This window comes from Crassostrea angulata, chromosome 3 (genome assembly GCF_025612915.1).
Source record: "Crassostrea angulata isolate pt1a10 chromosome 3, ASM2561291v2, whole genome shotgun sequence".
Taxonomy (NCBI): Eukaryota; Metazoa; Mollusca; class Bivalvia; order Ostreida; family Ostreidae; genus Magallana; species Magallana angulata.
The window spans coordinates 39,940,815-39,955,034 of NC_069113.1; the positions used below are offsets into that span (position 1 = coordinate 39,940,815).

At 33.3% G+C, this 14,220-nt stretch overlaps 1 protein-coding gene across 1 annotated transcript; it reads right to left on the reverse strand.

Annotated features, from left to right (window-relative positions):
• Positions 1-475: 475 nt before the first annotated feature.
• LOC128177115 (transmembrane protein 87A-like) lies at positions 476-14,076 on the reverse strand. The gene is made up of 21 exons (XM_052843675.1): positions 13,957-14,076; positions 12,615-12,675; positions 12,125-12,234; positions 11,880-12,005; positions 11,728-11,772; positions 11,273-11,356; positions 11,074-11,136; positions 10,371-10,467; positions 10,189-10,250; positions 9,840-9,960; positions 9,669-9,731; positions 8,619-8,718; positions 8,406-8,499; positions 8,244-8,323; positions 7,499-7,605; positions 7,197-7,255; positions 6,982-7,085; positions 3,392-3,462; positions 2,986-3,050; positions 2,757-2,809; positions 476-2,144 (listed from the first exon to the last, which is right to left on the reverse strand). Exons 1-21 carry the CDS (start codon positions 14,041-14,043, stop codon positions 2,072-2,074), a joined length of 1,725 nt encoding a protein of 574 aa, XP_052699635.1. The 5' UTR covers positions 14,044-14,076; the 3' UTR covers positions 476-2,071.
• Positions 14,077-14,220: the final 144 nt, after the last annotated feature.

Here is a 14,220-nt window from a genome sequence, read left to right on the forward strand (position 1 = left end):
GTCAACAAACGTTAAGCCTTGACGTTGTGAAGATGCATTTTGGTGGGTTTTTTTGTTGGTTTGATGTTATTTATAAAAGTATTTTGTCCATGAATAGGTTAGCAACGATCGTCTCTGGTGTGAATTTTTATCCCCCCCCCCCGAATACGCAAAGTCGGAAACATTCTATCACCAATTCCACGCATTCATTCATGCAACAAATGATTGTTGTCAGAATAAATACAAAACATGATTTATTCTTTTTTTAAATTTCATTCACCAGGTAACATATATAGGCGTATCTACCAATAACTCACAAAATTGGACAAGGATTGACATGCCCGGGGGGTGGGGTAGGTGCCCCTCTTTCTAAATATCTGGATATGCCCAAGTCGGAAAATGATTTTCAAGAAATTTGCCGTACATTAGGCATGGTCGTATGTACCAACTGCTAGCATATAATATCAAAAGCACAATAAAGAAAAATAAAAAAAGGTGATTTTCAATATCCTTTAATGAACTTTAATTTTTAAGAGAAAAAATATTGTTGAATGAGTAGTTTCATTTACACTACATGATAAATAATAATATATGTAATTCAAAGAACAAAATAAAAAGATGATTCCGACAATAAATATAAAGATTGAAGAATAAACTGTAAACCAACTAAGAATTATTTGCAACTTTTGTGGAATCCTTTCATCAAGGAGCCCTTTTTGTTAAGAAAATTTAAATGCATTATACCAGTACATCAAAATATTTTAATGTAAAATGGGAGAAGTTGTCATCAGACACTACTTTGACCTTGGACATTCTAAAAGCAAAGTAGTTGCAATATACCGATAAAGCTGGTTTACAATATCTCTTATAATCCAGGACAGAAAAACAGAATTAGATATAAATAATATCTAAACTATCAAGTACCGGTAAATTAGCCTCCAAATTTGTAGGTAAGTTTACTGTCAGATCAGGTTGTTATCAAACAATGAAAAGTGTATTCGATAAAAAATGAATGGAATGCAATCAAAACATAACACCATATCATTTAAAGAATTTGACCATTGGAAATACATGTGAAAGGTCAAAAATTAAAACTCGACAGTTATCATTAAACTATTCCACAACCAGTCCATCCGTTTTCAATTCACATGAATGGCTTACTGTATTTTTTATGTTACTTTAGAAACAATGAATATTGAGTAAGGTGTATCACTGCCAGTAGTTTATGATTACAATAAATAGCACTGATCAAAATAGGCAATATGAATGTACAAGCTAAAGCTTTTATGTTTACAATTTAAGCAAAATTAAAAATTCCCTTAAGTGCATTACATGTATAAACAATTTCTATCCCTTTAATACAAGTTGATGCAATTAGCAGAACAAGTGTTTACCGGTAATTAGTTTTTGAAGGTATCCCAACACAACGTACCTGTTTATGCAATATAACAACCATTTCATACTTGAATTAAATATTTACAACTGCATTAAAATGGTGTAAAATGTTCAAAGAAATGGATATAACAAACAAACAAGTTCACATAAATTTGATTGCATCCATACTTGGATTGCTTTTTTTTCAAGAATCAACATCTACATAAACTTAACATACATGTAGTGTTTCTTTGTACACAAAATTTCAAATAATTATAAATTGTATCATTTTCTATTCTTAAAATTAAAAGAATATTCTTATCTGATATTGTTGCAATTTTAACTTACACTCATGTATGTCATATATACAGTGTCAGTAATAAATTTATTCAATAATACATGTAATTACCCACAATTGTTAAATGAAATAATATCCCTTCAAAAGTCCCACCAAAAGTTTGCAGTATTCGAACAAGTAAGAATATTATAAACTACAAATGCATGTACATCATTCTGTCTCTTCACTACAAATGCACAATAAGAATAAATACTTTAAACACTTGAGACTTCATTTATACATGTATATGATCAATTGCAAACTCAGTAAAGCAAGCCCTCACACACTACATAGTTAGGATCCCAGTTCAAAGCTGAACTTGGTAAATTCAGTGTCACTCAAACTCTTAACACAAAACCATTAATTGTAAGTTGCGCAGAATCACTGCATCTTGTTGACTTCATATCTTGTTGTCATCATTTCCTCATCCGAATCTAAAAGACTGGGAAGAGCCCTAAATAAAAAAAAAAGGTTACAAGTTACATAATATTCAAAGATGCCATTATTTCAGAATGACAAGGGAACACGGGTCAAAATCAATGAATGATGCAATTCTAGACCTGATTACCCTCTTTGACTTTATTCAGTTTTATCAATCCAAAGAAAACTCAAATATTCAGTACGTGTAATAAATTGATATTTTCTTCTTATTCAGGCACATAGCATCGTTTTTGAAAGTGGATGGGCCAGACTTCTTGACAAGCGAAAAAAAAAAAGGGGGGGGGGGAGGTTACTTTCCAGAATCCTGAAAATCCTAATCCTTGAAGGGGGGGGGGGGGGGGGGGGTTATACTTTTCAATTCACATCACTGTATATTTCCTTGTTTTTAATTCATTTTTTTTTTGTAATTTTTAGAAAAATCTTTGCTGCACAAAAAAGTGGGGGGGACCAGGCTCCCCCTTGAGGATACTTGCCTGTTATTCTTATACAAATCTTTCAGAAAATCTAGCAATCTAATATTATATCACCCTCCTTTGTTAACAAAATACTGTAAATGCATTATAATTAGCATTAGGAAGCTATGCTCTGCTAAAACAGCTTAAAAGAGTAAACAAAACATGCTTACTTGTCAGTGAGGGATGTTGGAATATTTTCCTCCACCCATTTAAGGTCATCATCCTGAAATATCAATGAAATGAAGCTCTATGTAACATCCTTAATCCATATTTCAAATAACTAAAATTACTTTAATCTTTGACAATCGATACTGCTTTTAACAGAAAATCTCCAAAGAGAGAATCAATGCTAAATAATGTAAAACAGAAACACACATTTCTGACAACTGGACAACTCACCACGCTATTGCGACTCTTGGCATTTCCATTGGCTGCTCCCTTCACCCCTCGCATTTTCATTCCATCTTTAAGGTTAAACAGGTACACATAAATGTTTCTTTTCACATGTACATTGTTGTGAATCAATATGAAAGAAAAACCTATTTAATCTGATTTTTTTCAATATTATCTAATCTACACAGGTTACAATGCATTTTCATTTAAACACTTCTAATATATGATCAAAGATAATAAATTTTAAGCAATATACGGTACATTTCTTACATTCTTAAAAAATGGACTTACACAATGTTTATTATTCTTGCCCATTATCAAACTTCCATTTCATTTTCAAAGAATACAGATATTATTTAATGAATGATTATTTCTTCCCTCTCTCCCATGTACCAAATATCACTGTTCTTACCAAAGGCATCACTAATCAAGTTTTCTTCCTCTTCTTCATCAGCAGCATCCAACAAAGGAGAGAATGCATACCTAACAACAAAAGAAGTTACTGAAAATAAATCATCCTCAACAGGGAAATATAAGGACAATTAAAAGTTTATTTATAAGTTTAATTTTTGCAGGCATAACCGCATCAGGTCACTTACTTCTGCAATGATTGATTTTATTGCTGTTTTGAAAAAGGGGAATACGGTAACTCTTTTTTATAAAAATGTTTGCAAGAACCCTATAGACAAGATCACACACCTGAAACTTCTTCCTCAGGTGGAGTAATGAAAAGTTAAGAGAACTAGAAAACTGACCAGTCAGGAAGGGCCCCGCTATGACAATTAATATAGAGAAGTGAAACAAGAGGCCAATTGGCCTTAACGGTCACCTGAGTAGCATATATCCAATACACAAACTTGTCATGGAGTCTCATATATGCATCTAATTAATTAGGTTTCATACTGGAGTAGAAAAATTATAAATTTGTAATGACAACCACAATTAATTCAAAAAGAACTGTGAAACCTATAATTTTGGTGAAAAACTAAAAGATCTGGTCTACAAAATAATGAATTTAGTTTTCCTTTCAGGTGTGTGGGAGTAAAGAAGATAATTTTTTAACGTTATATGCATTAGCATCTATACATCCATTTTGGCCCTGCCCTAGAGTCAAAACCCATACCCCAGGGGACATGAAAATTAAAATTTCAGTAGAGGACTTCCTGATAAACATAATTATTAGTCGGTTTTTTTATACAGATGTGTGAGAATAGAGAAGAAGATTTTTAAACATTATATGCATTAACACTATATTGCCATATTGCCCCCCCCCCCCATGTCCTGAACCCCTGACCCAGGGGCCATGAATTTCACAATTTAGGTAAAGGAGATTGTGGATATCATAACCATGTATTCATTTTTTTGCCCACATGTGTGGGAGTAGAGAAGAAGATTTTCTAAGATTTAAATCATTTTTACTATATGGCCATATTGGCCCCACCCTAGAGCATGAACACCTAACAAAGGGGTCATGAACTTCACAATTTTAGTAGAGAGCCTCATGGACATCATAATCATGCATTTAGTTTTTAACAAATATATATGGGAGTAGGGAAGAAGATTTTCTAAGATTTAATACATTTTTACTATTTAGCCATATCGGCCCCACCCTAGAGCCTGAACCCCTGACCGAGGGGTCATGCATTTCACAATTAAAGTAGAGGGCTTCATGGACATCATAACCATGCATTTAGTTTTTAACAAATATATATGGGAGCAGAGAAGAAGATTTTCTAAGATTTAATACATTTTTACTATTTGGCCATATTGGCCCCACCCTAGAGCCTGAACCCCTGACCCAGGGGTCATGAATTTCACAATTTAGGTAGAGGGCTTCATGGACATCATAATCATGTATTTAGTATTTAACAAATATATATGAGAGTAGGGAAGAAGATTTTCTAAGATTTAATACATTTTTACTACATGGCCATATTGGCCCCACCCTAAAGCCTGAACCCCTGACCGAGGGGTCATGAATTTCACAATTTAGGTTGAGGGCTTCATGGACATCATTATCATGCATTTAGTTTTTAACAAATATAAATGATAGTAGAGAAGAAGATTTTCTAAGATTTAATACATTTTTACTATTTGGCCATATTGGCCCCACCCTAGAGCCTGAACCCCTGACCCAGGGGTCATTTATTTCACAATTAAGGTAGAGGGCTTCATGGACATCATAACCATGCATTTAGTTTTTAACAAATATATATGGGAGTAGAGAAGAAGATTTTCTAAGATTTAATACATTACTATACGGCCATATTGGCCCCACCCTAGAGCCAGAACCCCAGACCCAGGGGCCATAAATTTCACAATTTTGGTAGAGGGCCTCATGGACATCATAACCATGCATTCAGTTTTTTCCTCAGTTGTGTGGAAGTAGAGAAGAAGATTTTTGAAAATTTCGGCTTTTTTTGCATATTTGGCCCCGCCCGTGGCACCCCAGGGGTGGTAGAGCCATAAATTTCACAATTTAGATTCTTCTTACCATAGAGATGCTTCACACCAAAAATGGTAACGATTGGCCTGGTAGTTTTCAAGAAGAAGTTAAAAATGTAAAATTGTTAACGCACGACGACGGACGAAGACCAATTGCAATAGGTCACCTGAGTGACTCAGGTGACCTAAAAAACTTTGAATTCCATCCTCTTTATATTAACAAATGAAAAATAAATGCCCTGCAGAAGATGTAAAGAACTGGAATATATAGGAATTGTGATTTGTAGTTGGATATGATTTTCATCCAACAATTAAAGTATTTTTTTCTTGAGCCTTAGTGAGGGGATAAAACACACAAGTTGGATAAAAATCATATTATACTACAAATCATATGAGATTCTATTTATCCCATGTTTTATACACCACAATCAATGTTTACACTGTTATAAAACTCTACATTATTTTACTTCATTATGCCTAGGCAAATCCCATTGTAAAGTCACAACTGTGGGATATCAAAAAAATATCCAATGAGTCATATCCACGGGATAAAGTGGGTTAACATGGGATGAAATAAAATTTGGTAAAAAAACAAAGAATTGATACCAATGCAATGATACCTAGGCTTTGCCTCAACTTCAAACAAACATCACTTGCAGACACATGTGTACGGTAATACATATAACAGATAAAGACAGACCTTAGATTTTCTGAAACATGCAGGCAAGATAATTAATCTCAGGGGATTAATTATCCTGCTCTCATCCATTTATTGAATTTAATCAGTGCTTACAGAAGGAACATTTTCAGGTACTATTCTTAAGTTTCCTTTAATATAAACAAAGCAACCAAAAACAACACCAAAACATCCATTAAAAAAGAAAAAAAAATCAAAAAACTGATATCTAATAATTTTTTTAGAATTTAATTTTGATTTGAATTTGATTTTAGAATTCAATAAAATTATTATAAATCATTGTGTATGGTATTTTAACCAAAATAAAATAAGAATATTATATTTTAAATCCATACTTCAAAGAATGTACACAATACTACACATCATTCAAATTTGACCTTAACTTCAAAACAAATTTCATTTGCAGACACAGGCAGTGCAGTAATTAATCTCAATGTGACAGATAAAGATAATGCTTAGGATTTTCTTCCTGTGGAAGGTTAATTAATCCCAAAGGACAAATATTGCACAGCCTTCCATGTATACAATGGTAACATTCTCAGCAGTTATCTCTCTTTGCCCATTCATTCTCAGCAGTTATCTCTCTTTGCCCATTCATTCTTATGCATAGTTAGGAATCTACCCCACCACCCCAGCTCCAAACCAGAAGACATAGAGAACCAAACTTAGCATCAAAATATGTATTTCTGCCTACTGGACTACAATACCAAATTTGAACTTGATTGGGCAACCATAAAAAAAGTTATTAGAAAAAAACAGGAAATTTGTGGACGGAAGAGTGACAGACGGACGGACAGAAGGACGGACGGACAGAGTGATTACTATAGGGCACCCGCAAATCCTTGCGGGGCCCTAATTACCTCTGGTTGTTAGCGGAGGGCCTCCATAGAACCATGATGACACACAGTATCACAGAGAACAGAAGATGCCAGAACGCACTGTCCACCCACAGTTCCCTCCAGTCCTACATAACAGTTTGAAAATTGAAAAAGATACACATTTCTAAACAATAAATTCTCCATGATTAAATTTGAAATTTTTCTGAGGCAAGATCTGAAAAAGCTTATTCCTTTACCGTTAAGCAGGATTTGAACTGATGTTGAGGAAACGACCAAGCAATAAAAGCAATGGATGCTAAAAATAAATGAAAGAAATATCAATTATACATGTATATACATAACCATCAATTTCAACACAAAATACACATCAGAACATGTTTGAAAAAGAAGTTGCAAAAGTATTAAAATTTCAAACAACAAACAATAAATTTTCTTAAATACTACACTTTTTGTAAAACATCATATACCAGTACATATACATTTTTTAAATAAACATTCATTTATATGGTAAAACAAGAAATGACTCAAGTTTCCTTACCTAGAACGGCGAAAATCAGAGTATTGGTAAAATGTCGGTACAGGGATAGCTTGACCACATTACGGCGGAGGCGCAATGTACGAGTCGTCTGGATCAGGCTGGAGAAGATGTTAGCTTAGTTAAGGACAAACCTGAACAGAATATTTTGTCTATTATCATCCCACTTTATTGGAGTTGGACGGGAATACAATAACATGTTTATGTGTTAATGGGTGGGTCTGAAAGTAGATGTGTGCATAAATGAAGTGTGTCCTCAATCTAAATATTAATATTGTGCCCCCAATTTGTTAGAAACATATACTCTACTGTATGGAAACTATCCTCTTTGTGGTGCTGTATACCATAAGACCCCATGGTGTAAATAAGTAAAGTATTATTTATCTTTCCATGTTCAGTGGACTAATAGTAATGATTCCATCAAGCTGCCATGTTCAACTCTGATAAATTAACCCCTCAATGTGTTCATTGGCCTTATATTTCTTTATAAAAATCAATACATACACAATTTTGGCTGCCCCACATTGTGATAAATGTAAGCAAATCACAAGCTGTTGGGATTGAGACAATGAGCCTTGTTTAAGGACACAACATCAGGTGATCAGAGCAGGACTCAAACTATCAACCTTTGGGTTTCTGGCCTAACACATACTGTACATTTATGACCACAGAGCCATGTGCATTTATACAGCAGAGAAATGATAGGGAGGGCTTGGATTTCAAATAAACAAAAATTCTTTCAAAGGATATCCACCACACAATGGAGGCATCGGTGACGGCCAGAGGGATCAGGATCAACATCCCTTCTTTGGAGTTGTCTCCCATAGGCTGCAATAAATATCAATCAAATAATCAACATTATTCTTAATATTTGATAATAAAGCATTGTTTGTGTAGGATTCTAACCAACCTTGAGTTGTCTTGTACATCCCTCAATTGAAGCAAAGATAAAGTAGAGGGTTCCCACTCCAATCACTTTGTGGAAAGTGGTGCCAAGTCGAGGTCTACAGAGATAAAACCAATGCACTCAGGTCTCATTGAGGTTGCACAATTATAAAAAATAAAAAATTGGTTGCAAAGAAATGATTACACGAATTTAATATCTATTGTAAAGACTACTTACTTAACAATTCCAAATCCCAGACTGACAATGATGATGAGGATTCTGGCTAGAGCTCGCTTGAAACAGGACACAAGCTCTGCAAAGATCACAGCTCCTCTCACTGCAAAAGATTAGCTCAGTTTAGTAAAAAACAGCATGAGCTCGTACTCAGATGTATGAGAATGATAAATTCTTCCAAATCAATTAGCAAACTCAATTTAATTTTGTTCCAAATCTCCAAAGAGAAAACATTAATAACAATGTTTAAATATACATGTAAATCCTGACACAGACAATTAGACCTGTATTGAAAAAGAAACAAACTAACAACATTTTTTTTTAAAAAACACTAATAGAAAACATATGAAACAAGAGGACCATGGACCAACAAGCCTAGAATGTATAAGTGTCTAATTGAGGGTAGCTATAATCTTGAAAAAATACATCGCCCGAATGCAAAATGATATCAAAAATATGATTCCGTCATATACAATTGCAGTACTCCTTAATTTAAATACTGTTACAGTAGTTTACAATAACACTTTCCTATTTACATCCCTTTTAGTTATAATCAATACAGAAAGGAGTCATGGATTTTAACAATTTACAATTGTATCATATTAGATTAAAAATTTAGTGTATTCTGCAATTTATTCCTTGAATGCAATTAAAAGTATTAAGTATCAAAAAAAAAAGAAGTCAATTCAATATTTATTTCTGCATTTTGTCATTAGTAAAGACTGATGTTCTGACACTAAATAAAATAAGATCAGAAAACCCCACTTGAGCTTTCAGCTCTTGTGAGTTAAAAATTGGAAAAGTTTAACATTAGAGAAGAAAATAAATCCACAATAACTTATGGACATAAACAGCATGTTTGTAAACATATAAAACAAAACAACCGTGGAGGAAGAGCAACCACCCCCATCATAATCCTATGAACATGTGGATACTTACACTGACGGTAAATATTTACAGCTAAATTCAAAATAAAACACTATGATTAAATGAATGCATAAATTTACCTCAGCATCATTGAAATGTAAAAAAACATTAGCAAGTTGAACAAACCTGAGTGGCCTTGGGAAGCGATACTTTGATATTCTGCATAAAACACAGCCTTCTCCAGCATGCCTGTAAAAATCACATTCCTTATCTTAGCTTTAGGGTAAATTATCACTTGTCACAAACAACAAACCTGGACGACTTTTACAGCAATGAAGCCAGTATTAAAACGCTCACCCAGAACTACCACTGCACCAATCCAGAACTGAATCCTCAAGAGGTCCTTCCAGCTGCAAGCTAACAAGACAAGCCAGACCAGTCCAAAGATGATGTACACTATCCCCATCACTCCATAGAACTGTAATCAAAACATAGCCATTCATCATCAAGTAAACAAACTGTTAAATAAAACAGAAGTTTATCATCAAGTAGGATGTTTCACAATGTGAAAACTCAACAAATCAGTAATGGGCTAGTCAACAACGTGAAATAGCTCATGTTGTCATTGGTTATGCACTGTTTATCGAAATTAGTCACCTTAGTGCTTTGCATCCCAAATGGATACAGATAATTGTGGCATACTCACCACTAAGAGAGGCATATCTACTGCTGATATATATCCATAGGATCCATACATCTCCACCTCAACTGTTACACAGAATTAACATTAACATAACATCTTCAGAGCACAAGAAAATTCATTTTTTTTATTAGAATACAAAATCTTAAATGAGGACTCTTTTTGTAGTTAATAGTTGTACATTTTACCTTCTGCTTCAAAAGTGTCATTTTCATTTAAGGATGAGATCTGCATGATGAAGATGAAGTAGCCATCCCTCCAGCTCTCCTGAAACTTTGGCCGATTCTTAAAACAATATCAAACACACTCAGTTTAAGTTTTATCAAAATCATGAAGTGTGCAACATATCAACTTGTAAATGAAATAAAAAATATCAAAAGAAAGATTTCTGTACTAAGAAACATAAAGCAAACCAATGTTTGTATGGTGTGACAATTACAATGTATTTTTGCATCAATCAGTCTATAAATAGCTTTTCCCAGAAAAATATGACTGACAGTAATGAGTACCGGTATATAAAACATGTTAATAATCTTTTTTTGTCATTTTAAATAAATAGGAAATCACAACGAAAATTTCCAGCACATACATTGAAGCTCATATTGCTTCAAATGAGTGTTTTCTTTCAAACACCTAATTTTTATGAAATTGTGTGCATTTCACTTCAAAATTACAATAAAAGAGTTTCATAAAAAAAGTTTAGCATATAGTGAACATATACATGTACATTTGTACATGGTGTACATATACATGTACATTTGTACATGGTGTACATATACATATACATTTGTACATGGTGTACATATACATGTACATTTGTACATGGTGTACATTTACATGTACTTTTGTATATAGTGTACATATACATGTTGTATTCCAACAGTTTCTCACCTTCTGGCCTATTTGCTGAGTGGGTCCTTTTTGAGTAGAGGGTGTAGTTACATTCTGCAATATCTAATATAAAATAAATGTGTACTAGAAAATAAACTTTATACAATTTAAGATTTTCAAGTTGAAATGGATAAACAATTTTGTAACTGTTTCCTCTAAAGCAGCAATGAAGCCAGAATAAGAATTGACTGTGTCTAACCTGTGCAGGAACTCCTGGTTTCACTAACTCTCGTTTGGATTTCTTTTGAGCATCTGATTGTTCCTGATCTGTACTATTACTTTTCTAGATATTCAAAAGTAAATACTACATGTATGTTAACACTGTATGTATAACAGTTAAAGTTAATTTAAATCCTTCCTAAAGGCTAGTGCTTATCCCTGGTTTCTGGCTCAGCAGATTAAGGTCATTGACTCTATCTGGTTGGGGCACCAGGTTAGCCATTAACTTAAGCTGGGTGAATTGAGACAAGGCCGATGAAAAGCCTTGTCTAAGGGCACAACATCAAGTGACCATACTAAGACTCGAACTAACGAACTATGGATTATTAGCCTTACACCTATAACCACAAAGCCATGTTCTCCATTGTATAATACAACAAACAAATAACTTTCATTCAAGAATAATTTTGACTAAAGAAATGAATAAATACATACTGTTGGTGTTGGTGTAGGAGCTGTTTGTAAAGTGGAGTTTTGAAACTAAAAAAATAATAAAACATGTATCATAACCTGAAATAAATTCCAATTGATGAAGTTATACATCGCTGTGGAATTAACAATTCCATTTAAACTCATGCAGTACTCACTGGCAGCCAAAAGATGGTGTTTCCACAGTCATGCTGAGTTACATTTCTCATGAATTCAGCGGTTGGATAGTTTAACCCCTCAAGAGGTAGAAAAGCAGGGAAATCTAAGTAGCTAAGTAATACATTCTGAAAGAGATAAACGTAACTTTAGCCCCAAATTGTACATTTCTTTTCAAAAAAAGTTTATTCCAAAAATCTATAAGTGAACATTGAAATGCATTTGGTTATATGAGATAATTGATTACCAAATCATTTTCTGCTCCGTGATACTCGTTTGCGCATGGTGAATAGCGCAACAGCCACTTAATGTTAAGCTTCTTTTTCTCCTCTTTCTTTGCAGCATGTTTACAGTTGACTTTGTAGTTAAAAAAAACCAACAACATTGTGATACATACTGATTTATTCTGTGGAGCCAACATTGTTTGTAATGGCTCATGACAATTCAAACAATTCCAACTTTTTAATAATGAACTTTTGGATCAAACAATCATTGGATAGATAGGTAAACAATTGAATATCATTTTAATGAGTCAATATACATCCATGCCTATGAATCTAAACTTTTAACCTTAGACGCATTAAAAAATGTCTCTCAGTTTCAATAATGCCCTGATTAATTTTCCTTTTCAGAAACAAATGAAATATGACCTAAGAAAATCCTGTAATACAATCCTTAATATAAATGCTGATATCAAATAAAAAGAAAGAAAGATATTTTCAACTTTGCAATCTTACTTTTTACAGCTATTTTGGTCCCACTGTACATGCTTTTATGGAAACCATACAAATCATGACTCTAGAGAAATAAAGAGGAAAAAAATATACTTTTTGTGTACAAATTAATCTTTAACCTGCAAGAGAAATTTAAACCTGAAATGATGTACATCAAATATTGTCATCATCAAATTAATAAGCATTGACCACTCAATGAGTGAAAAGGTGGCTGATAACCTCGTGGACGAACAGTACATAGGTCAGAACTTTTCTTGTCATTATCATTTAATAAACAATTAACATTGTTAAAACATATCAAAGTGTTTATCAATACAACTCAAAAACTCTTGATATAGGGCAGTCATATTCTCATGGTATCCAGACCTATGCTTTGGTAAAAGAGGGTTAAGTTTTGTTCCTGTGTATAATTATTAACCACAATCCCATTTTGGATGAAATCTTGAATATCTAGAGTTTGATTTAGATCTATGTATTTCAACAACAAAACGTTGGAAAATGTTTGTATATATACTAGCAAAATCCACCAGAAGATTTTCAAAAGCTGGCATGTAATGTATGTTTTATGTAAATCAGCAAGATGTAGGCAAAACCTGCCTTGCAAAGCAAGGCTAAATGGTACCATTATTATTATACACACAGTTTTTCTCAGAAATTTTTTGATGCACGGGGAAGTTAGTCCTAACTTGTGCGTGGTGGAATACATGTATGAAATCAGCAAAATATGAAAGTTGAGAAAGGAACAGAACTTGTATAATGAATAAAAATAATGTCATAGTTGTAGACTCAGCATGCAATGCAAGCGGATCAATTAGTGTATGTTTAAAATAAAATTAGCTCTCTCTATTACAAAAATCAGTCTCTGTTTAAACCATAAAAACTGTGCTCAGTCCATCGCTCACACCATTTATATCATAGTTGTGTGTTAAAAGTTTCATCTAAAATTTTAAGGAATGTCCCAAAATATCCAAAACTATCTTCCCTAACATCTCCAGGCAACATTAGTTAACTTAATTAATCTGAATAAAATTTAGGATGAACTACATCCTTGCAAAGCCAAATATTGCCAAGGAAGGAAAGTGAATATTTAAATTGTGTAACAGCACAACGCCAAAGAGTCTAAACGTTAACGTTCATAATGAGAGTTTGATAGCTGGAATTGAGAATTAACAATAATATTCTTATTAAATACAACCAAAATGTAAATAATTTCACAATAGTACACAGAAAATACATGACACATAGATTAAAATAATATCATCCTAAAAAGTACTTAGCAGACTGTTGAAGGCATACTCATTGATTTTTTTCTGCATCAGAATTATCGGGGGAGGGGTATTCTTACCCTGTCATAATTGACTTTCCAGATACCTGGCTCAGAGATAGAAAAAACGCCAGAGACGCAAAGAACGACAGACAACAAGTTCAGCATCACTTCCGTTTCTTCGGTTTGTCGGTTTTTGATAACTCGTACATTATCTCTTCAAAGAATTTGAAAACAAGTCGTCCTTTTGCTATTCGTTTATAAATTTTATATGAGGCGCTAACATTTTTTAGGCATTTTCTGATATCAAACAATGAATTTTTAAAATCAATAATTTGAATTCTT

Excerpts from the sequence above, each read along its gene's own strand:
- LOC128177115 (XM_052843675.1), bottom strand. The coding sequence starts at position 14,043 with ATGCTGAACTTGTTGTCTGTCGTTCTTTGCGTCTCTGGCGTTTTTTCT. Across the intron at positions 11,357-11,727 it reads CTCCTACACCAACACCAACA|AAAAGTAATAGTACAGATCA; the intron begins GTATGTATTTAT and ends TTGAATATCTAG. Across the intron at positions 8,500-8,618 it reads CTGGGATTTGGAATTGTTAA|ACCTCGACTTGGCACCACTT; the intron begins GTAAGTAGTCTT and ends TTATCTCTGTAG.